Source organism: Saimiri boliviensis, chromosome 14 (genome assembly GCF_048565385.1).
Source record: "Saimiri boliviensis isolate mSaiBol1 chromosome 14, mSaiBol1.pri, whole genome shotgun sequence".
Classification (NCBI taxonomy): Eukaryota; Metazoa; Chordata; class Mammalia; order Primates; family Cebidae; genus Saimiri; species Saimiri boliviensis.
This window is the reverse complement of record NC_133462.1, coordinates 63029885-63055553: the sequence shown is the minus strand read 5'-3', so window position 1 is coordinate 63055553 and position 25669 is coordinate 63029885. Positions and strand designations below refer to the sequence as shown.

At 39.8% G+C, this 25669-nt stretch overlaps 2 protein-coding genes across 3 annotated transcripts in view; one reads left to right on the top strand and one right to left on the bottom strand.

Annotated features, from left to right (window-relative positions):
- Positions 1-25669, top strand: part of KCNH1 (potassium voltage-gated channel subfamily H member 1) — a 440752-nt gene that overhangs the window by 261350 nt on the left and 153733 nt on the right. The gene's annotated exons all lie outside the window — the stretch shown is intronic.
- Positions 1757-2294, bottom strand: LOC101033913 (ubiquitin-ribosomal protein eS31 fusion protein-like). The gene has a single exon (XM_039463476.2). The coding sequence runs from the start codon at positions 2253-2255 to the stop codon at positions 1785-1787; it is 471 nt and encodes a 156-aa protein (XP_039319410.1). The 5' UTR covers positions 2256-2294; the 3' UTR covers positions 1757-1784.

Here is a 25669-nt window from a genome sequence, read left to right as displayed (position 1 = left end):
CACCCCCTGCTCTCCCTCCCCTCCCCTGGCCCCCCATCTCCTAATCTACCCCAGTGTGAGATATTCCCCTCCCTGCGCCCATGTGTTCTCATTGTTCAGCACCCCGCTATAAGTGAAAACATGCGGTGTTTGGTTTTCTGTTCTTCTGTCAGTTTGCTGAGAAGGATGGTTTTCAGATTCATCCATGTCTCTACAAAGGACACGAACTCACCATTTTTTATGGCTGCATAGTATTCCTTGGTGTATATGTGCCACATTTTCTTTGTCCATTCTATCATTGATGGGCATTTGGATTGGTTCCAGGTCTTTGCTATTGTAAACATTGCCACAACAAACATACATGTGCATGTGTCTTTATAATAGAACGATTTATAATCCTTTGAGATATCCAAATACTTGTCATTGTATTATAACAGCTTACACCATTTAGTACAGTAACACGGCATACAGGTTTGTAGCCTAGGAGCAATAGGTTATATCATATAGCCTGGCTATATAGTAGACCGTCCCATCTAGATTTGTGTAAGTATACTCTATGATGTTCACACAAAGATGGAATCCCCTAAAAATGTGTTTCTCAGACTGCATCTTGTTGTTAAGTGATACATGACGATCTTTATTGATTTTTGAATAGACATTATCTCCAGTTGATGAAACTAAAGGTCAGAGAGGTAATGTGACTTCTCAAAGTTACCCATCTAGTGAATGGCAGAGGTACGATACTAATCTAGTTCCTGACTCTCAAATCCAATGTTCCTTCACTTTGCAGTGCTGTGTGACTTTTATTTTAAGAACATAGCTTTGCTGCCACATGGTTGGGATGATAGAAGTAGGTTCTTTTGGCTGTAGCAGTTGTGTCTTAGCCCAAGAAATGAGAAAGTTAAAGAACAAGGTGCTCGGACACATCAGACCAAGAACATTTTGAGGGAGACAACAGCATGTTCTCTATTAACTGGGAGCTCCTTGGGCTCAAGAGTCATAGCTGTCCAAAGGCTGGCAGTGCTGTGACCAGAGAAAGTCATTTAGCCTGATTTAGTCAACTCAGAGAGAAGACTGGATTGGCTCCTTTTTCTGTGTCCTGGAGCAGACAAAACATGGCTTTGTCTTCTGAGGATACGTGGGCCGTGAAGACAGATATTGAACAGCCCTTTTAGGGGAGCGAGAAGGTTGATTTGGCAGCATGAGAATGCAGAGAGCTGCCTGCCATCTTGCTGGGTCTGAAATGACCTTTTTGTGCATGAAATGAGGGATACCGGCCATGGCTGTTGGAGGCCAGTAGGCCCTAAAGAGGTGGAAGAGAACACACGCTAGAAAGAAGGCTTTTGATCTCCCCTAGGATGCTGATAAGCAAAGCCCATTTTCCCTTTCCTCTGATGGAAAGCTTTATTGTGGCCTTCACTCATTGTGAATCATGATGTTAGAGGGGCATTGTTCTGTCTCTTGGCTTGCTGTTGAGGTTGCTGTGTGAGGTCTGAACTGATGCCCCAGAGTCCCTCTAGAGTCCCTGCTTTGCCAAGGCCAAGCTAGCGGAATTATGGGAGAAGTGACAGGCCTGCCCAACTCCAAAGCCTCCTTGGGATTCAGCAGCTAATTTCTGGTCTCTGCATTTAACACAGATCGAAATGGTTTCTTAAAAGTAATTTTTTAATTTCTTTTTTTTTTTTGAGACAGAGTCTCACTCTGTCATTCCAGGCTGGAGTGCAAAGACACCATCTCGGCTCACTGCAACTTCCGCCTCCCAGATTTTTTTTTTTGTTCTTAGTTCATGTCTTTTGTTAACTCAGTTACTTGTCTTCTGGTTTGTTGAAGCAGTAAGTCAGACAACACTTGCCACAATAATGTCTGTCAAAGTGGCTTGCCATAAACACTCCAGCACCACATTCATCAGAAGGGCACTCTTGACGAAGGCGACTAATTTTGCCATTCTCATCCACCTTATAATATTTCAGAACAGCCAGCTTAACCTTCTTTCTCTTGTGCTTATTCTTCTTGGGAGTGGTGTAAGACTTCTTCTTCCTTTTCTTAGCACCACCACGAAGTCTCAACACAAGATGAAGAGTAGACTCCTTCTGAATGTTGTAGTCAGACAAAGTACGTCCATCTTCCAGTTGCTTGCCAGCAAAGATCAGTCTTTGCTGATCAGGAGGAATTCCTTCCTTATCCTGGATCTTGGCCTTTACATTTTCTATCGTATCTGAGGGTTCAACCTCGAGGGTGATGGTCTTCCCCGTAAGGGTTTTCACGAAAATCTGCATTTTGGTGGCGACCCCACCTGAGGCGCAGATGGCGGATCGAAAAAAGCCCGCCTCCCAGATTTAAGCAATTCTCCTGCCTCAGCCTCCCTAGTAGCTGGAGCTACAGGTGCATGTCACCACACACAACTACGTTTTTTGTTTGTTTAATAGAGACAGGGTTTTACCACGTTGGCTAGGCTGGTCTCAAACCCTGATCTCAAGTGATCTACCCACCTTGGCCTCCCAAAGGGCAGGGATTACAGGCCTGAGCCACCTTACCGGGCCCCAAATATTTTTAGGTAAAAATTAATTATTTGCTTTATCTCTTTCTGCTGATCAGTGTCTTTCACAGCTCATGTTCTCTTTTCTCTTTCTGTGATGTCTTCCTTGACATTTTCCCCCTCTTTTTTGAAAGCTTTCTTCCTGGGACAGGCACTTAAACAAATGCTTTGCTTTCCTTCTTCTCACATATGTTCAGCTTTCTTCCCTAAATACGGGGAATGCCCAAGTCTCATAGAACATGTTGTTCCTTCTAAGACACACAGTGCTGTGGTTTACCATGCGCTCCATGGACGTAGAACTGAATCACAGCGACTCCAGGAAAGGATTTGGTGATCATCTTGTCAAGGAGTTCCCACCCTGGGCTGTGGGCAAATGTGGGACAGGGGTGGGGTAGATGACACTCCCTTCCTCTCCCACCTAAATAGCCATTCTTTGTTTTACATAGAGGGGAACTTCTATTTAAAATGTTGCTTGATTAAAAGGCTTATGGCTTAAAACTATGGTTTGACAAACTCTATTCTAATTCAAATCCTCCACGGAGGCAATGTTGATCTAAATGAATTCTTAGAGAAATTCTTTAGAGATATTGAGCTTTTAGAGGGCAATCTGTTGTTTTTAATTCTGCCTGAATTTTATCCATATAGTAGAATGTTTACAGGATTCTCTACAAGTATATGTATATTTTAATATGTGCACATAATACACACACATATGTATGTATATTTGTAAGGCTAGGTTCCAATGCTCACATCTTTAAAGAAGCAGTTGAGGCCGGGCACAGTAGCTCGCACCTGTAATCCCAGCACTTTGGGAGGCTAAGGCAGGTGGATCACAAGGTCAGGAGACTGAGACTATCCTGGCCAACGTGGTGAAATATCTTCTCTACTAAAAACACAAAAAATTAGCTGGGCGTGGTGGCACACACCTATAGTCCCAGCTACTCATGAGGCTGAGACAGGAGAATCATTTGGACCTGAGAAGCAGTGGTAGCAGTGAGCCAAGATAGCACCACTGCACTCTAGCCTGGGGGCAGAGCAAGACTCTGTCTCAAAAAAAAAAAAAAAGAAACAATTGATATCCTTCTATCTAGAAGTAATCTTGCATTACATTTTAATGTACTACTTAATCTTTTTTTTTTCTCTTAAAGTTATTTCATTGCCTTGAAGTAAAATGAGTTGTGATATTTCTTTATCTGCTATACTCTGAGCTTTTTAAGGTCTAAGACACTTAACTCTTTATCTTTGTAACCTCTATAACACCTAGTAATGTGCTCTGCTACACATGCAATTAAGGAATCAGTAGTTTATTTGAGAAGAATCATAAAGTAGAAAAACAATTGATGTGGGGGCCCAGTTGTTAAGAGTATAATATGTTATTATGAAGCCAAAATTTCATGCTTGGGCCTGATAAGAATCTAATTTATGTCTCATACAGAAAAATGTCACATGACCAAGACTGTGGCTTGGCCAACTATCTCACAGATGTATGCTGTTATCCACAAGATGGGACAGAGAAGATGATACTCATGGCTCAGTACAAATTAACTTCCATCACTGACAAAAACAACTTTAGCTATATTTAACTATAGGGCTTATTATAGAAGGCCAGTAATGTCAGTGGTATGAAGGACTGCATATGGCTGAGATGCTAGAGACCACTTTGGCACTAATAATCTGGAGCAGGCGTCTCCAAAACTAAGGCCCGCGGGCCGCATGCGGCCCCCTGAGGCCATTTATCTGGCCCCCTGCTGCACTTCAGGAAGGGGCACCTCTTTCATTGGTGGTCAGTGAGAGGAGCACAGTATGTGGTGGCCCTCCAATGGGCTGAGGGACAGTGAACTGGCCCCCTGTGTAAAAAGTTTGGGGACGCCTGATCTAGAACATTGGTTGTTAACATGGACTATTGAGTTTTTTAAATTAATTAATTATTTTTCGAGATGGAGTTTTTCTCTTGTTGCACAGGCTGGAGTGCAATGACACGCTTTCAGCTCACTGAAACCTCCACCTCCCAAGTTCAAGCAATTCTCCTGCCTCAGCCTCCCAAGTAGCTGGGATTACAAGCAGGCGCCACCACGCCTGGCTAATTTTTTGTGTTTTTAGTAGAGACAGGGTTTCTCCATGTTGGTCACGCTGGTCTCAAACTCCTGACCTCAGGTAATCTACCCACCTCAGCCTCCCAAAGTTCTGGGATTACAGGCATGAGTCACCGTGCCTGGCCGACTATTGAGTCTTGACAGAACTCAAATGCAAATTGAATTGATTGAATGTATGAAGACAAGAGTCAGGGAAGGTAGCCATATGGCTAACCAGTCAGTAAGAGAAATGTGAGCATTGGCAGATTTGTATGGTTCACGTGCCCAGTTCTCGATGTCAAATCATTTTCTAATTGTAAAATGACAGGAAAGAGATATGGTATGTTGAGTAACATAATTCAGCCAACATTTTTATTCAATGTCTACTACCTATATGGTATTACTATCTATAAGATACTATCTATAACTATCTAGAAGGTATTAAGATTCATAAAATGTAGCCTTTTACTTCCAAGAACCTGTAACTCTCCTTGACAGTCCTGTTTCACAAATTCTTCACTACATGGGTGGACATGATCAACTTTCAGTGCACCTGGGGTTGAGATTTCTCAGCAGTTATCACTGTTTTGCGTCTTAAAAGACAATTCCCTTCCAGGACCTGGCCCACCCTTTATGTCTTCCACTCTTCGTCTCTGGTCTGCACACTTAGAGCTCGGGGAATGGTTATGTTCTATCGAGTTTTGCTCATGATAATTTTGGTCACCAGGGAGCTGCTTAAAAAATTTCTTTAAAAAGACACGGAAAATGGGTGGTGAGTTTATGTGTTACAAAAACTATTGCATGGAAACTTGACTTAATTTAGGTCCCTGTGGGAAGTATTAGAAGATGACATTTAAGTCTATTATAATTTGTTGATAGGCACTAATGACCTTAATGAAACTTCACTGCTAACCAGTGATTAGGATTTACAGTGGGCATCATGTGACTCTAATTAATGGAGGTGTTTTTTGTGCTGCTTTGCTGTTGCCTTTGTTCATTCTTTCACCATGACACAAACAACAGGTTGTTTTAGCTTTTGGATTAAGTGTTCCTCTGCACATAAATGATACTTTTGTCACCTTGCGTTCATTTATTTAGAGACAGAGTCTTGCTCTATCACCCAGGCTGGCATGCAGTGGCACAATCTTGGCTCACTACAAACTCTACCTCCTGGGTTCAAGCTATTCTCCTGCCTCAGTATCCCAAGTAGCTGGGATTACAGGCACCCACCACCATGCCTGGCTAATTTTTGTATTTTTTTTAATTGCATTTTAGGTTTTGGGGTACATGTGAAGAACATGCGAGATTGTTGCATAGGTACACACATAGCAATGTGGTTTGCTGCCTTCCGTCCCCTCACCTGTATCTGTCATTTCTCCCCATGCTATCTCTTCCCACCTCCCCACCCCCCCTTCCCTCCCCCATTTCCCCCCAACGGACCCCAGTGTGTGTCTCCCTCCCTGTGTCCATGTGTTCTCTTTGTTCAACACCCGCCTATGAGTGAGAATATACGGTGTTTGATTTTCTGCTCTTGTGTCAGTTTGCTGAGAATGATGGTTTCCAGGTTCATCCATGTCCCTACAAAGGACGTGAACTCATCGTTTTTGATGGCTGCGTAATATTCCATGGTGTATATGTACCACATTTTCCCTATCCAGTCTATCATCGTTGGGCATTTGGGTTGGTTCCAGGTCTTTGCTATTGTAAACAATGCTGCAATGAACATTCGTGTGCACGTGTCCTTATAGTAGAATGATTTATAATCCTTTGGATATATATACCCAGTAATGGGATTGCTGGGTCAAATGGGATTTCTATTTTTAGGTCCTTGAGGAATCGCCACACTGTCTTCCACAATGGCTGAATTAATTTACATTCCCACCAACAGTGTAAAAGTGTTCCTATTTCTCCACATCCTCTCCAGCATCTGTTGTTTCCAGATTTTTTAACGATCGCCATTAGTTAGAATGGTGATCATTAATTTTTGTATTTTTAGTAGAGAAGTAGAGATGGGGTTTCACCGTGTTAGCCAGGCTTGTCAAACTCCTGGCCTCAAGTGATCTGCCTGCCTCCACGTCCCAAAGTACTGGGACTACAGTGAGCAAGCATGCCTGGCCATACCTTGCTTTTAAATCTAGTACTTATATGAAGATTTGGAGGGGCAGGGATGTCTTTTGACCTCTCTGCAAACAATACGGAAGAACTTGCTTTTCTTGTTGACACTGCCGTTGTCCACCTTCAATAATTAAAAAGGCTGTAATGTTTAAATTTGTGGGGAAATTGGGCATTTGTTGGTTAATTGGCAATATCTACGTGCCACAGTTAGTCCCATTATGCTTCAATTATATTAATTAAACTCTTGTCCTGGAGAGCAGGCATTCATTTATTTTTCTTCCCTGGATCCCCCAACCATGTATCTGGAAGCCACTTCCTTGTGGTTTTGTGAGCACATGGAGCAGAATCTTGTTTTTTATTCATATATCCCCAGCACAGTTCTGGCATATAATGCATACTTAATAAATATTTGTTGAATTGAATCAAACAGGTAGAGACACAGTTTGGAAAATCCATAATGGTAACTCCAGTGATTTCTAAACTTGTTCTCTAGGTACAGCAGATGCTAGCCCATACAAATGCTTTGCAGGTCTTATTATTCCCATCTATCTCACTGTATTACTAAAATAAAGAAAACAACAATCTTCATGAAAGAAGAGAGATGGAAGAAGGGAAGAAACCTATTTGAATGCCAGTTTTATGCCAGGCACAACGTTAGAAACTTTCACATACGGTATCTTATTTATCACCAAGGTATTTTTTCCCTTACCCCAGCGGGTTGTTTTTTTAAACAAAAATCCAGCTAAACCAAAAAAGGAATTGTAACTTGACTTTTTGGAAATCCCTAAGGGTACCAGATGCTGCTGAAGGATATTGATAAACATGGATCATGAGAGAAGTTCTTCTTTGTGGTCTCATCGGTAAATCAGCATCTTTTGGAAAAAATTATTAGTTGACAAATTGACAGTAAGCCATACCAACTCCCAAATCCTTCTTGTTTCTTATTCAGAGTCAATTGCTATTGACCTGGACGAGGCAACTGACTGTTTCTGAAGCAGAGTTGTAGGTGAGGTAGAGATAAAGTCATCTTCCTTGTCTGTGCTCTAAGAGGAGATGAACTAGATGACACGGCTGTGCTTCTAAAACAAAATGTGATTACAAATAACAACCAGGTGCCCTCAACCTCTGACAGTAGATGTGAATATGAATGCTGTGATCCCTTCTACACAAACATACTTTAAATGGACATGATCCTGTGACCTCTGGTAAATACTGTGTGCCACCTGGTTATTTTTAATTAGCCTTGACCTCCCTGTCCCAATGTCCACTTAAGGGCAGTTTATCCCTAGTATGTCAGGTGGTGGGAGATTGGATTTCAAAGAGAAAAGAATTCCAACCCCAACCCTAGTGATAACCAATACCAGAGTAGAGTTACAGAATAGAAAGATCAGCATTCAGCCAGAATGGGAGAGTGTAAACATTTGTCAAATAGCCTGCTTCTTCCACCTTCTGAAAAGCTAAGCATATTAGTGGTTAGTTTCTTAATAAATTATACGGTAGGATGTTCCAGGGGACCTATTTTCTGGGTCATTGCTCAGTATATAGATCACCAATCACTGTTAGTATCATTAATGGTTTATTAGAATGGTCCAGTGGTCTAGAAATGCCACTCCTGTATTTCTTAGAAGCACATTAACTCAACCTAAGCAGCAGAGCTGTGCACTACTTGATGGAATGCAGTATCATTCATTTTTCTTGCTTCTACTAAGAGAGCTTTCTCTACCTCTTCTGCAGGTCTTGTAATGGATCCATATTATATGACTTTGAATGATTTGCAGGCACATTCCTTATTTCTTTCATTGAGGACATTTTAGAGGAAAAACTACTTTCTCTGTAACTGGCTTATTGGCTTGTTAATACATGTAACAAATGAGGAAATGTGGGTGGTGGGGCACCTATCTCCTAGATGGGAAACAAAGGCTCCATAGAGTTCTTGCAGTCTCTTAGGCTTGCCAACCTCATCATCACTGAGGGGATGTTCAGCCTGTTTTCCTTAAAACTCAGCTGTTTTATCACCTGAAATCTAAAAATGGTATTACCACACAGGGGTATGAGTAATAAATGCTATGCCATGATTAAAGGATCTGACCCTGTACCCCACAGTAGCCACTCAGTAGATGTTCATTGAGTTTAAATTCCCCTAACATCCCAGGTTTATTAAATCACTGTACCTTTGACTGGCATATAATGGATATTTTTTTATCTAGTCCGTTTGTTAGCTCAGTCTCTCACCATCTGTGTTCCCTGTTTATCTGCCAGCCTAGAAAAACCCTCTTCGTGTCTCTAAATAAAGAGTTTGATTTTTTAAGATAACGCTTTTTATATTTTGGGCTTTATTACTCTATGCTGCAGAGTGTTCTTATTTCAAAGGAATAATTTTGTGTCTTATTAAAATAACTGAGACCTTACGTGATTGTAGGTGAGCTTCCACAATCATGGTGGGGGAGGTAAGCAACATGCCCTTGTACCCTGGTGCTATTTTTGCCTAACAGAGCAAATGGAAATTCCAGAGCTTGTGGGGACAAAGCCAAATTTGCAGATATGTCAGATTTACTGAGTAGGTGCGTGCTGGGTCAGTGTTTATCACCAGAGCCTGCAGTAAGTGGACTTAGAGTACTCAACGGGTATTCATTTGGAGAAATTTTGTTGAAGAAGGAACTCATGTTATATCCCCTTGTAAACCTGCTTATCAGAAGTATTCAGAATTCTCTCACACTGTGTCATAACATATATATTTCTTAATCCCCTCCAGAGTGTGCATGGGATTGAAAGAGAACACCAAGTCTCTGTCCCTGGTCCCCTACTCCTAAATGCTTAGAACAGTAGTATTAACAATTCATTAGGGTCATAATTTATTAGAGTTTGTCGGTTCTTAGAAAAGAAGACAGATCCTTCATATATACAGGGAAAAAACCTACAAGGGGTCAGTTTTCCCATTTAAAATAAGAGATTATAGAAGCCTTGGGGTATAACAATAGCAGTGATTATTCCCATGTAGATTCGAGATTTTGGATCTGCATGGTCCTATTACTTTTTCCCATGTCTCAAGTCCTATAAAGTTATCACTTTATAGTGAATGGCTGAGAGAAACATGTCAATTTCTTAAGTGGTTTTAAGAATATCTACATTTAATCTGGCTGTATAGGAGTAAAAGTTATTTCACAATTAATTATTTTTTCCCAGCCTGAACCACACTCTAAAATTTAGCATATGCTGTGCGGGGAGTAAAATAAACTTCCCATTCCCTGATGGTTCTCTTGAGAATGTAGAGGATCCCAGAAACTTAGGGCTAGAAGGAACTTGTTGAGAGCTTACAGTCCCCTGGATCTTGCAGGGGGCCTTGAAGGCTGGTCTTTTATAGTATTAGTAGGATATTGAACCACCATGGCTTCCTTTTAGAAGAAGATAGGTATAAATGGCAAATAACCATGGAACTGAGCTGAGAGTATCCACTTTGGAAGAGGATGAGGCGTAAGCTAATGATTCCCATAAATAATTAAAGAGTATTTAACAGGAAGCAGCTTCATGTGTTGTGCGTTACTGACCATTTTTGGGGTCCAGGTTTTGAGTTGGTTTTTATAAGTAGGAGGAACAGATTTTTGCAGAGGCTATTTCTCTGTTGTGCCCCATCTCCTGTCTGTCTACTGGCCCACAATTGTGGGACAGCTGGCCTGTATCTGTCTGTGAGGAGAAAGGCAACACACCCATACAAGATTCAAATCCACACGTTTGACCTTGTTAGTGAAGTCCGATCACCAACAGTGTAAACTACACCATCATTCCTCCTGATAGTGTTGGTGAGCTTGTGATTTGTTTGAGTTTTGTTCTTAGGTAGCAGGGAAGCAGTCCAGCTAGGGTGACTTCAGGGGTCTTTTTCAGTCTGAGATGATAACCTCCACAGAAAGCTGAAAACTATGAACACAGGCCATCCTTGAAAACAAAGTTAGCTTCCCTTCAACATGTCTAGAGAATACTCCAAAATTGCTTTTGCAATTCTGTTTTGCAAAATGCTCGAAGCAAGTTCTCCCAAGTATTTCATTCCAGGTCCACCTGGTGGGATGTTGTTATTTCCATTTTGCCCTCTCCTGATGGGATCCAGAGGAGAGGCTCCACACTGTGCACACAGGCTCCCTTCAGACAAATGCCTCCCTCCTGCCTGCCCCAGGCTTGTATGCAAATAACTGTTGTGAAGCAGACCCAGCCAGCTATGTTTCTCATGGGGTTTTCCCTTGTTTTTTTTTTCTTCCTTTTCCCTCATTATATATTTTCTTCTCTTGGCCCTTCATTTAAGTACCTCAAAGACTGAAAGCGTTCAGGAAAACAACTGCAGGTTTTGGTTTTTCATTTTGTTTTAGATCTAGCTTGTTAAAAACAAAACAAAACAAAAACCCAAAAGGAAACAACAACCACAGCAAACAAAATAGCTCCAGAGCTGTTAGCTGAGGTGTGTGCATTGCCTTTACGAAAGGAAAATGCCCTAATACAGTTAATGCTATGGTTGAGAGACATCTTTTCTTAGACCGATGTTGTCACAGACTGAGAAAAATAAATATACCAATCAGATATTTTTTGGAGAAACATTTCAGAAAACATCAGTGGTCTCTCTCTCTCTCTCTCTCTCTCTCTCTCTCTCTCTCAGCCTTGGGTAACTTACTTATCGGTCCTGGGCCATTCCCTTGTTCCAGATAGATCTCCCTTTAGACAGGCAGACAGGTGATTCTTCGTTTATCCTTGAGAACATAGAATCCAGGTTAAGAATGTTAAGGCAGTTTTTCCCACTATGAATACAAATTGTTTTTTCTTCAGAAGTCTATCTTTGGAGTTTTAAAAGATAAACAGAATATTTGTAAATGAAATCCAGTAGAGTATCACTTTAAAAACTAGAGTTACATTTGATATAAAGTTCTTCTTTCCTATAGCCCTCAGAGAGGGCTAATATAATCTCAAAAAGGCTATTATATAATCTCAAAAAGGCTGTTTTATTTTTAAGAAAATAGACATTTGTATGGCAATTTACAAAGCATTTTAAAAAATAATTTCCAACTTTTAAGTTCAGGGGTACATGTGTAGGTTATGTGGGTTTGTTACATAGGTAAATGTTTGCCATGGTGGTTTGCTGCACAGATCCTCTCATCAACCAGGTATTAAGCCCAGCATCCATCCTGATGCTCTTCCTCTTCCAACCCCTCACCCTCTGACAGGCCCCAGTGTGTGTTGTTCCCCACTATGTATCCATGTGTTCTCATCATTTCACTCCCACTTATGAAAGTGAGAACATGCAGTATTGGGTTTTCTGTTGCTGCATTAGTTTGCTAAGGATAATGGCTTCTAGCTCCATCCATGTCCCTGAAAAGGACATCATCTCATTCCTTTTTATGGCTGCATGGTATTCCGTGGTGTATATGTACATTTTCTTTATCCAATCTGTCACTGATGGACATTTAGATTGATTCCATGTCTTTGCTATTGTGAATGGTGCTGCAATGAACATATGCGTGCATGTGTCTTTGTAATAGAACAATTTATATTCCTTTGGTTATATATTTAGTAATGGAATTACTGTGTCAAATGGTGTTTCTGCCTCTAGGTATTTGAGGAGTAGCCACACTATCTTCCACAATGGTTGAAGTAATCTACATTCCCAGCAACAGTGTAAAAGTGTTCCTTTTTCTCTGAAACCTTGCCATTATCTCTTGTTGATTGACTTTTTAATGGCCATTCTGACTGGTGTGAGATGGTGTCTCACTGTGGTTTTGATTTGCATTTCTCTAATGATCAGTGATGTTGAGCTTTTTTCTTTGTTTTTTGGCCACATGAATGTCTTCTTTTGAGAGTTGTCTGTCCATGTCCTTCACCCACTTTTTAATGGGGTTGTTTTTCTCCTGTAAATTTGTTTAAGTTCCTTATAGATGCTGAATATTAGACCTTTGTCAAATGGATAGATTGCAAAAATGTTCTCTCATTCTGTTGGTTGTCTGTTTACCTGTTGACAGTTTCTTTTGCTGTGCAGAAGCTCTTTAGTTTAATTAGATCCCATTTGTCAACTTCTGCTTTTGTTGCAGTTGCTTTTGGTGTCATCATGAAATATTTGCCCATACCTATGTCCTGAATAGTATTGCCTAGCTTTCCTTCTAGGGTTTTTATAGTTTTGGATTTTATATTTATGTTTTTAATCCATCTTTAGTTGATTTTTGTATAAGGTGTAAGGAAGGGGTCCAGTTTCAATTTTCTGCATATGGCTAGCCAGTTCTCCCAGCACCATTTATTAAATAAGAAATTCTTTCCCCATTGCTTGTTTTTTGTCAGGTTTGTTCAAGATCAGATGGTTGTAGCAGTGCAGACCTATTTCTGGCTTCTCTATTCTTTTCTACTGGTCTGTTCTTGTACCTCTACCATGCTGTTTTAGTTACTGTGGCCTTGTAGTATAGTTTGAAGTTGGATACCGTGATGCTTCCAGCTTTGTTCTTTTTGCTTAGGATTGTCTGGGCTATTTGGGCTTGTTTGGATTCCATATGAATTTTAAAATAGTTGTTTCTAATTCTGTGAAGAATTTCAATGGTAGTTGAATGGGAGTAGCATTGAATCTATAAATTGTACAAAGCATTTTCATGAAATAACAACAGTAATGTTACCTAGCATTTATTAGCTGCTATGTGGCAGACACTTTTTAAAATGCCTTCAAGGCAATAGTTCATTTAATCCTCTAAATAACTCCATCAGATAGGTACTATTATTATCCTCATTTCTGTGTGGACAGTGAGGGATCCAGGTGCTAAGTGACTCTCTCTAAGTCATATAACCTGTAAGTGCCTAGATAAATGATTCAGTTCTAGGGATGGCCAATTCCAAGGTTCTTGGACTTCCTACTACTTTGTGTGGTCTGTTAATCATTGTTGTCATGTAAGAATCCTGAGTATCAGGGAACAAAGTGACTTGATTCTAGATTCCAAGCCAGAAATGATGGAAAGAGTTTTAACATTTTACCCCTTTACTTTTATTGATTTTCTGTCTTTCTTTGTCATGAATCTTTAGGTCAATATTTTATTGAACTCATTTGTGGAGTCCTTATTATGTGCCAGGTACTGCACTAATCTTTGGTGATAACAAAGATAATGAACTTTCTGCCCTTAAGGAATTCATAATCTGAGTTTGGGAAATTAATACAGATAAAAATATCATGACAAATGCCAGTAGGGTGCTAAATGCTACAACAGAGCTCAGCACAGGGAGCTCTGGGAACACAGGGGAAGGGTGGCTAGCCCAGCCCAGATGCTGTCCAGAAAAACTTTTTAAAGGAGCTGAGTGAGTCTCCAGGAATGAAGGGAGTTAGCCAGACTGCAGACTAAGAATAGGAAGATGTTCTGAGCAGAAGAAACACCTCGTGCAAAGGCCCAGATATATTTGAGAGCATGGAGCCTTTGAGGAAGAGTCTGTGTTCTTTAGAAGTGAAGCCAGAGTGATGGGCAAGATTCAGATCATGAAGAACATGTAAGTCATGGTGAGCCATGCTGACTGCTGCATTTGGTTGAGAGCCATTGAAGGATTTTAAGCAGATGTTGTAGAGAATGGGGTAGAATAGATGAAATAAGCAGGGGGACACATTTAGAAGATATTAGAATTGTCTAGAAAAGAAATGAGGATCCTAACCTGAGGTAGTGCGTCCAGCTTTTCCTGCTTCTCTAGATACACATAATTGATTTATTTATTGGTTCAGCGGCCAGTACTTCTGCCTACCATCCATGCCACCACTGAACATTTGCTCCCTCATCTTTACAGTATTTGCTTTTCTTTGACTTTCTATACAATTCATGTACTTCTCCTATGAGATTCCAGCTCCATGAGGGGAGCCATCATATCTTTTTTATCTTTATATTGACTGCCTAAGTGCTGTACCTTATACATGGTTTTCATGTTCCTGATGGGGATAGTCTCCATTTAGCATGGCTGTAGTGTAGACCTTTTTTTTTTTTTTTTTTTTGAAAGTGCTAAAAAAGTGAACTGGGGAGATGAGTGAGGAGAATTATTTTGCTCTATAGTAAATTGAGGGGCATTAACAGATGAGAAGTTTGTATGACTCCACTTGGACTCTGCCAAAGCACATCAGCGTTCTTCTGAGACTTAAGATAATTTCCTGGCAGGCTTCTTGATGACTTTCAATAATGTTACACAACTTCTGTGCCATCTCTTAAATTAGATTTCAGTGCAAATTATTAGAGGTAGGAATAGCATTTTCCAGTTCTATTACCTGTATGTATAAGTACAAAGCTACCCTCTTCGCTGTCAGTGAAACCCTGCTTTCTTCACCATAAATTCTGTGGGGGATGGCCATTTAACTCAGTGGCTTTCACAATGTATTTATCTTATTAAACAAAAGTTTACATGGAAGCCCAATATAGAAATCAATTTTTTTTTTTGAGACAGAGACCCACTTTGTTGCCCAAGCTAGAGTGCAGTGGCATGGTCTTAGCTCACTGTAATCTCTGCCTCCTGGGTTGAAGGGTTTCTCCTGCCTTGGCTTCCCTAGTAGCTGGGATTACAGGGGTGCACCACCACACCCACCTAATTTTTGTATTATTAGAGACAGGGTTTCCCTATATTGGCCATGCTGGTCTCAAACACCTGACCTCAGGTGATCTGCCTGCCTTGGTCTCCCGAAGTGCTGGGATTACAGGCATGAGCCACCGTATCGGGCCTGGAAATCAGATTTTTACGAGGAGCTATTCTCATTGAGCCCAGAAACCAGTTTGGAGCTGGAGCCCTGTTCAGCTGTTCTCTTCTCCATCCTATCCTCATCTCTAAATAAATTAGCAGTAAGGAAAAACACCAATTAAGATCATCAGCGTTTTCCCCCTAACTCTTCACTTTGATCCAGTTTCTCTGCAGTGTCTAACTATATTACAGGGAGGTTTTCACAGGCACTCAGTGGTTTTGTTGCTATGGTCTAAACTACTTCCTCTTCTTCTGTCTTCTGCCTCCTCCCTCTCTCCCACTTTCTGGTATACCATTCTCTAGGACTGCCTGGAAGACATTCTTGCATCTAGTGGTAAGGGCTTGCAAAGACCCTACATCAGAAATAATCATCATTTAGATAAAATATTTTCTTGAAAAGATAAGTGTTAAGAAGGTACTGTTTCCCTTGAATCCATGCAAGTTAGTGTTCTGGTTGAAATATAATTACAGCTCACGGCATTCTGGCACACATGAATATATTTAATGGCCTTTACGCTTTTTGTGTTAAAATTAATGCTTGGTCTTACAAAATAAGAGGCTGAACTCTGTGCCTAAAGATTTTTCAAGATAACTAAGAGGCTTAAGGAGATCAAAGAGACCTTAACTTGTTTGTGCCTACATGTGAGCATGTAGCCATTTATTTTTATTGAACATACACAGAAAGGATTTGCATATATTAAGTTTGGTAAATAATTACTTATTACAAGGAACAAAAGGCATTCTGTGAGTTTCTAGGCACTGAATTGAAGATCATCAGTCCAGTTCTCTCCTGTCTTCAGAAAGCTTTAAGACCCACATACAGAAGCTCAACAAGGTGAGGGCAGGATGGGTGTCTCTGTCAGCTATACAGGGTGGCTATCTTAGCTGTAGTTTACTATAACAAACAATAGACATTTATTTCTCACAGCTGCGGAAGCTGGGGAGTCCAAGGTCTAGGCACCATCAGAGTCAGCATTTTGTGAAGGCCTACTTCTGGCTCATAGACACCATCATTTTTTCTGTGTCTTCACATGGCAGAAGGGGCAAGGGAGCTCTCTGGGGTCTCTGTTATAAGGGCACTACTTCCATTGGTGAGGGCTCTGCACTCACAACCTAATCACTTACCAAAGGCCCTACCTCTGTATCATCAAGTGGGGATTAGGATTTTAGTGTATGTATGAATTTTCAAGGGACACAGACATTCAGTCTATAGCAGTGGTTTTTGTAATGAATTCTTTCTGACCATTAGAATAATTCTCAGTTGTTAGAATAATTGTGTGCTCTACTTTAAGCAACCTAATTTATACATATATCACATTTAGTAATTCTCAGATCTATTAGCAGTGATTATTTACTTTGCAAAACATCTTTACAAGTAAGTATTTTTACTCAAATTTCTGAAAATAGCCTTCTCTTAGCTCTTTCCAGGCACTGTTTACAGATTATTAATGATCTGGTGTGAGAAGAAAAACTTAGAGCTAAATGTTTAGGGATCTACCAGCTCTTTGAAGAAAAATCAGCATAGTGATAAAGTATCTCTAACATTATTTAAGTTTCTCAAATTCACTTTATACACATGTATTTGAGAAATGCAACACCTGTTTAATGACTTGTCTAGGAAAATACAGCCATTGTGATTTGCTGATATTTGATATATAATATATAAAACATTTCAGTGCATAGACTATCTGCAACCCTCTCTCAGGTGGCTTCTACTACATTGTGAGTGAAAAAAAATGAGTCTTGCTCTGTCAAGTATAAAGAATTTAACTTTCTCTGAGTTTGATTGATGTCATTTGTGATCTCTGCAAGGTGTTTACCTAGAAGTTTTATTCTCCTGCAGAGAATATTGAGTTTCTTTTGAGGTTACCTTTTGTTATCTGTTTCCTGATGGACATCAAATAATCCTGGTTATCTTTAAAAATATTTGTGTTCAGTTTAAAAAAATGTGTTTATATACAGTGTTAATGTAGGAATAACCGGTGTTCTGGAGAGGCATACATCCTCAAAGCCAACAAAATAAATCAGAACAGAGCAATTTTAAAAAGTAGATCTGAAAAGACTCTGGAGAATTGGGAAAACAGGCTTATCAAGTTATTCCAGAATATCTGCAATATTCACTTAAGCTTCAAATCTTTCTTGAGTTTCCAGTATATGCCACTTACAGGTTAGGTCTAAGGAGAAGACTCTCAAACATCTAAAGCAGGCTTAGATAAGAGAGCATAGCCTTTTAGGCCAGACCTTACCAGGAGTTCTCTCTTTTCCTACATTGTAGGAATTTGGCAAATTGGGAAATTCTAATTCAGAAAGAAACTGATTGTGTGGAGAAGATTCTGGAAGACTTTTTTTTTCTTCAAGAAACTGTTTAAAAGCAAGGGCTGTTTATTTGAAAAAGGGAAGAGATTTTTGGCAAACAGGTCATAAGAAATGTCCCTAAATCTGAACTGTTCAATGTAGTAGCCACTAACCACACATAATTATTTAAATTTAAATTAATTAAAATTAAATAAAAATAGAAACAATTGTTCCTCAGTTGTGCCAGCACATTTCAAGGACTCAGTAGCCATGTGTTGCTAGTGGTTACCATACTGGACAGCACATAGATATAGTACATTTCTGTCATCATGGAAAGTTCTATTAGGCAGCATTGCTGTAAGTACTTGCAGAATTTCATGAAGAGAATGAACAGACTCATCCGGTGTATCTCCAGAAGATGCAGTTATGTTCAGTGGAGGCAACCTAGAGGGGAAATGTTTCCAATACTTTGAGCTGGTCAGTAACAGAGGAAGCAGAGTAGAAGGCTGTCTAAGAGGGGAAATATTTACTCTTGGTTACCCTTATCAGGAATGCTGTAGGAGGAAGTATGAGGAGATGATTTCTGGAGCTATTAGAACTCATGTGCTTGCCCATGTCAAATGCTATGCCATGGCCCAGACGGCCTACTGAGGCTTCTATTCATAGCTGTCTGCAACTTCCTCCATAGTTTGGTGATAGGAAGTAGCTGGTGACCTGGCAGAGGCTAATCTCAGCTCCCTTTCTCAGTCTATCTTAATCTGATTTGAACCCTCCTTGGGAAGGATGTTAATTTACAAAACTCATTAAAAGCTTTCAGTAAATTATGCCTAGTAAAATAATTTATTTCTGGAAACCTAAAAATGGGAATATATTTTCTGAATATAAACTTGGATGGATGATTGATGAGGATAATTAAAAGGCTTTGTATTTTAACCTGTTTAGGCTTGAGTTAGCCAAGCAGAATAAAGCATCAGTTAGAAGTTGGCAACAGTATTTTCTTTGGATGAGCCACAAAGCAAATAATTGGCCTGTGTATTTGGAGAAGTCTGTTTGCAGGTATCTTTATGGCAAAGTCATGCTTTCTCAAATGCTTGGTCAGCCTTACAGAGAATTGAGGGATCATAATCAGTAGGTATTTATAAAGCTCTTTAGCAGCTTTTAATGACAGGGTGCCTGAAAACTCAAATAATTATCTCTGGAAATCTAAAACCAGTGCTGGCTATCTAAATACATTCCTTAATTGAAGCTTGATGGTGTTGCCCTGTAAAAGAACCTCAACTCTGGTCAAGCTGGGACAGTTGTATTTGTCTTTTAGAGTTGTGAGACTGAACTCTCAAACCTCCTGAGAGTACCAGAGGAGAAAAATGACATAAATTAAGTACATTAGGATTGTGTCCCTCCAAGAGGTGAGAACAGAGAAAAAATTGTAGTTCTCTGGAGTCACTGGAGATAGATTGTGGTCCGAATGACTCAGTTATCTTGGACTGACCTTGTCATTTTTCATACCATCCATAAGAAGTCATTGTCTACTTAAAATTTTTCTTTTGCCTTTGCTGTTTGTTTTCAAATATCTTTTAATTGCTCCTTTGGATGCAGCAGCTGGTTTCTTTTCTTCCTCCTTTCCTCTCTCCTATTTGACACAGAATCTGTTTTATTCTGTGTGACTGATGGAGCAAATTATGCTCTAGGGAAGTGTTTTATCATTGAGGTCTCCCAGCCAACCCTGTGCTTGCTGGACAGGTGTCAGCTCTACCCTGACCCTTAGGGGAAAGGGCTCTGCAAGGCAAACACAGACACTTTTATTTGCCAGAGCTGGGCTTCTTTAGGAAGGCATCCTTGGTTTGATCTGGCTTCTTTAAGGAAGGAGCTCTTGACTATGCCTGCATATGGTGTAGAGAAACTTCTTGTGGAAGGTGATGCTTGAATGAAGTTAATGATGAGTAGGAGTTTATAGGCAGATGAGGGGGAAGGCATTTCAGGGAGAGAGAGTGGCCCATGTGAAGGCATAGAGACACCAAAGCTTGAGATGGTTAAGGGAAACTTAAGGATATTTCTGTGAAAAGAACTAGTAGGGGAAGCATTCATTTATTAATAAATATTTATTAAGCACCATGAGGTGGTAGGCAGTAGTCTAGATGCCAGATTTACATTACTGGATATAACAAAGATACGTTCCCTCATGGAACAGATATTCTAGTGGAGGAAATTGGAAAATAAGACACATAATAACAATTGTATCAGTTATTTCTAAAGCACTTAGAACAATTCTTCCCACATTCTAAGGGCTATGTGACTGATTAATAAACTGAATAGTTTTATGGTTTGTTAGAAGTTGATAAGTGCCATGGGGAGTTGGGGATCATAGAGTTTGGTAAAGGAAACTGGAAGTGCCATAGAGGGTGTTGAAAGTGAAAAATAATGTTACACTTCTTTGAGAAGCCTTTTTAAAAAAATCAGTTGAGCCAAGACTTAAAAGAGATGGAGTTAGCAATACGGTTATTTGGGGGAAGAGTCTTCCTGTACAGGTAGCAGCCAGTGCAAAGGCCCTAAAGCAGGATGACGTCTTTAGGCAACAGCAAGGATGCCAGGGTGGAAGAATGATCTTAGAGAGATGGTTGGGGACAGGTCAGATGGAATTTTGGGTCATGGCTTTGGCTTTCATTCTGAGTGACATGGGGAATCAAGGAGACATGATTTGACTTAAGTTGTGAAGAGTCACTGGCTGCTATGTTGAGAATAGACTCTACAGGGGGGCACATGGAAAGGCAGCCAGCCTGGCAGCCATACAGGGTATCAATCTGTAAAGGACCCTAAAAATGCACTGGGAATGTAATAAACAAGACATCCTTGGTACTAGAACTCTCACCATAGGGAAAGTTCTGTACACAGGGAGGGAAAGAGCTCATGGACATGTTTAGTTGGTTAACAAATATGTCTGATGAATGCCTTCTGAGGAGGAGAAGCCAGTCAGCAAAAAGGCCTTTTGTTTTGCTGAGTGGGAGCTCCAGTTTCCGTCTTAGATCAGAATTCTTGTTGAATCAGATCACTTGGAGTGCCCTGTGTGTCAGTCCCACTGTCCTCAGGAGAGTTGCAGAGGCCAGATCCTGAATGACATTGAATATTCTACGTAACACTGAAAAACATAAGCCAGCTCGGCGCGGTGGCTTATGCCTGTAATTTTAGTATTTTGGGAGCCAGAGGCAGGCAGATCACGAGGTCAGGAGTTTGAGACCAGCCTGGCCAACATGGTGAAACCTGTCTCTACTGAAAAATACAAAAATTAGCTTGGCATGGTGGCACACACCTGTAGTTCCAGCTACTCAGCAGGTTGAGGCAGGAGCATCGCTTGAACCCGGGAGGTGGATGTTGTAGTGAGCCAAGGTCACGCCACTGCACTCCAGCCTGGGTGACAGAGTGAGAGACCTCGTCTCAAAAATAAAAAAATAAAATAAAAAAAAAAACACAACAAAAAACATAAGCCATTCACACCTCCATGATGGCCTTCCTTTCCTACCTTCTGAATTTGTGGGAGAATCTTCTAATCTGTTAGCCTGGAAGCAGTTTTATTCTGTACTTCAGTAATAATGACTTTTGTTCATTGTTATTTAGGAAGCCACTGCAAATTGTTTCTGAAAGGATCCGCTTTTGAACAGTGATGTTTAGCTGGGGATGGCTCAGAGCACTAGCTGCTGCCTTCCTAAAGGATGTAGACTCTACCTGGGAGTGGAGCCCCAGGGATCTCTTATGTACAGGAGTAGCCCCCAAAACACATTTTAGAAAGGGCAACCTAGTCATCATAAACTTACTTTAACTCGGCATGCTTTTTTGAGTGCCTACCACATGGCAGGTCCCAAGGGCGAGAATTATGGCTTTTTGTCCTTGGCTCACTCATTCCTGGGCTGTGTGGCCTGTCAGTGCTTGCACAGTGAAAAAGGATTTAGCAAAAGAGGAAAAATCACCTGCAGCTCATAATCTGCAGGGGTGAGGGAGGGGCAGAATGGGGGGGATGGATACAGGCCCTGACAGTGATAGCATATCTAATAAGTGTTCTGAGATCTAGATGTTACTATGGGAAGATTGAGGCGTCAGACCTTCTCAATGCCCAATTTGTCATTTTTGTTTTATTATGTTATATTCTTTGCTTATTTGTCATTTTATTATATTGTGAGTTCCTATGTCTGATATTTTTTAAATATTGCAGTACATGTAAGTGGAAGCTTAGTAAACAACGCTTGATAAAGCAGTATTGCTACTATCAATTTACTTAGTTCATCTTCATGAACATTTTCTCAATTATCTTCCAATAACCCATTGAGGCAGGTAACATTTATCTCCATTTTATACATAAGAAAACTGAGGCCAGACATGATGGCTTATGCCTGTAATCCCAGCACTTTGGGAGGCCAAGGCAAGTGGATCATCTGAGCTCAGGAGTTTGAACCAGCCTGGCCAACATGGTGAAACTGTATCTCCACTAAAAATACAAAAATTAGCCGGGCGTGGTGGCGTGTGCCTATAATCCCAGCTACTCAGAAGGCTGAGACGTGAGAATCAGTTCGCCAGTCTTGCCGGGAGGCAGAGGTTGCAGTCAGCCGAGATCACGCCACTGCACTCTAGCCTGGGTGATAGTTAGACTTTGTTTCCAAAAAAAAAAAAAAATAGAACTGACACACAGAAGGGCAATATTGCCAAAATAAGAAGCCAAGGCAATGACTATTGGAACTGGTTTGTGAAACAGAACCCTCTGACCCCAAAGATATGCTCTTAACTACCATTATGTTCTGGATTATGATACCATTATGATACCCCTTGTGGTATTAACATAAGGAGATGATGTAATACGTCCTAGTCTTCAGTTCTTCAAGCAAATGGGGATGATCCTTCCCCTGCCTATTTCAGTGGTATGAAGGCAGTTGTGTTGTTTGAATGTGAAGTGTAATCAATAAAGTATTAAAATTATTATTCAGTATATAGTAAAAGCTCTTTTAGCATGGAAATTGTCTTAGTCATCTTTGATCTTACCAATTATCAGCCTAGGTCCTTGAAAAGTAGTAGTACGTGCTAATGTTTGCTGTATGACAAAATTAGAAGGAGACAATATGTAGTCATAAAGGAGTTTTACAAGCTGATGTTTCTAAGAGGTTGGGATTTTAGTTATGAAATTGTGAAAAGTAAATTTATATTCGGTCCACCTTTAAGAAACTAGGGCTTTAATGGTGAATGTGTTTCCCATCAGACTCCAACTCTCTATGTGCCAACTCTGCAGGCACTGGCAGCCTGGGTACAGGTGCTGCCCAGGCTCTGTGCCTGCACAGCCTGGATAGGAGGGGATAGGTAATTGCTCACTGGGTTCTGCACACAAAGGCATATTTTCCAAAGCTGCTTTTCACGCATAGTCAGTTGGAAATGTAACTTTCAGAGTATAAGTCATTTTAGTTTCTGTGTATTCAGAAGAATTGCAGAACTGCTTTAGCAGGTAATTTCATGGAGAGAAGAAAAATACTTAGATGTTCTCAAATAAAATCCTGAAGGCTGAACTCGGGGTTGCTGGTTTCTTTCTGATGGCTGTGCTCTCTTTCAAAAGAAGGGAAGGAAAAGTAAAAATAATTTTAAAGTTCTCCTTTACATGAAGGGTAAGATGTCATGCTTCTTACATTGTTTGATCATTCTGATTGAGTCTTTTATAGTTGGCTTTACTATCTAAAATGCATTGAGTTGATTTGAGGTTCTGTATTTCTTATTTTCAACTTATTCTTTGTGAGCAGCATTACAATTCCATAGGGAATCACCTTGTAAAGTCATGTGTATAGGGATAGAACCAGGAGAGGGTGTAGCCAGTGCCACATTAAACCATTGCTGCAAGGAGAAAGCAGCTCAGAGCTCACCTACTGATGATGGGTCTGGAGGGTCATCTTAATTAAGAAAATAAGAATAATAGCATATGGCCTTTTTTTAGTCCTCTAGTTCGGTACTTTTCAAGCTATCTGTGGTGAAGACTAGTTTTTAATTTTGAAAAAATATTCAATCTATCTCACACTAATACTTGTGTGAAAATATAATCAATTAAAATTAGAAAGATAGAATTTTAAAAGAATAAAATAGAAACCACATTTTTGCTATTTTGTATTAAAACATTTGGAGTCTGTTCTCTAGTAAGAGAGAATTAGGAGGTTTTTTTTTATTAGATTCAGCTGGCAAATGTATATTTCAGTAAACAGATTCAGAACAAACAAAAAAAAGTAACGAATACAAACACCATGCACATTTTTTATTTGAATTGTACACCCAGGTGATGAATGTAGAGTATCCCTATTACACTTGGACTTTTATCTTCCATAATTATAATTAAACAATGATACAAGTGAAATACCAGTTCCTCATAATAAATGCCTATATGCACACTTTGCATGAACACCATGTGAGTTTCTGCCCTGAAGTTACTGATAGCTGTAAGAAAGAGGACATAATCAATTGTCTTTAATAATAAAATATTGTATATACTAATACCAGAAATTCACAGAAGGTACACTGGTGGCACAGAAGAAGAGGAAGTGACATTTGAATGTTCTGTAAAGAGGAATGCAGGGCAGCAGTTCTCAAAGTGTGATTTGTGGATGCACGGCGGGCTCAGGCTTTTTCAGAGAGCTCATGAGGTCAGAACTATTTTTATAATACTAAGAGATTTGCCTGTTTCACTGCAGTGATATTTACACTGAGTGCACAAGCAAAGATGTCTGAAGTGGCTGACACCTGAGCATGAATTAAGGCAGTTTCAAACTGTACTAGTAGTCTCTGTATTCTTCACTGCCATGTACTCAGGTATTTTTAAAAGCCAGTTTCACTTAATAACATAATACAAATTATTATGAAATCCCAATCCTTGAATATAGCTTAATATTCTGTGTGACAGAATAAGAAGTGTAGATCAGCACTTCTGTGTATTGAAATACAAGGTTGTTTTAAGGAAAAGCATTTGTGCAATTGTATTCCTGGCGGATGTAGCTGTTGTCTTCATGGGATACCATTTTTGCTTGCAAGAATGGCTGTCAGACAAACTGTGGTTATTCAGACTTGGGTATTTGGCAGAACATTTTCTTGCAAATGAATGAGGTGAACCCATCACTTCAAGGAAAACAATTGACAGTATTTATTGCCAATGATAAAGCTTTCAAGCAAAAATAAGTGATGAAAAACTGGTATCTGCCACTGTGAGTTCAGTAGCTTCCAATAAAAGACTTTTTATAAGATTGGTGGTTTTAACAAATGTGATTTTTAAAATGTTTAAGGAAGCATACTGACTTTTCAAAAGATCTGTAAAAGTCAATAAATCCGTATTTTCCAAATGAGCAAGGCATATTACAAAATAATGCTGAGTAAAAGAGCCATTCAGAATCTGAGATAAACCAATAAATTCATGTAATAGGAGTATGAGAAGTTCATTGATATGGTTTCAGATTTCACACTAAACTGTAAGAGATTATCACTTGTTAACTTCTAGCAAAGTATCAGAGAAGACTATTTGCTGTTCCCTGAAAAGGCTATTAAAATGCCCCTCCCTTTTCCAACTACATGTCTGTGTAAGGCTGGATTTTCTTCGGATACTTCAACCCAAACAACATGTCACATTAGATTGAGTGTAGAAGCAGGTATAAGAATCTAGTTGTCATCTATTAAGTCAGACATTAAAAAGATTTGGCAATGTAAAGCAACATTTCTCTTACAAAGTATGTTCAATTTTGGACAGTATCATTATTTCCAAAAACTACGTTAGCTATGTTAACAGGCAGTGAGTGTATGATTATTTTTATGTGAATAAACATATATTCTAAAATTCCTCAGGTTTAATTTCTAATAAATTTCTTTCTTTTTTTTTTTTTTTTTTTTTTTTTTTTTTTTTTTTTTTTTTGAGACGGAGTTTTGCTCTTGTTACCCAGGCTGGAGTGCAATGGCGCGATCTCGGCTC

Coding starts and splice junctions, on each gene's coding strand:
- LOC101033913 (XM_039463476.2), bottom strand. CDS start 2,255: ATGCAGATTTTCGTGAAAACCCTTACGGGGAAGACCATCACCCTCGAG.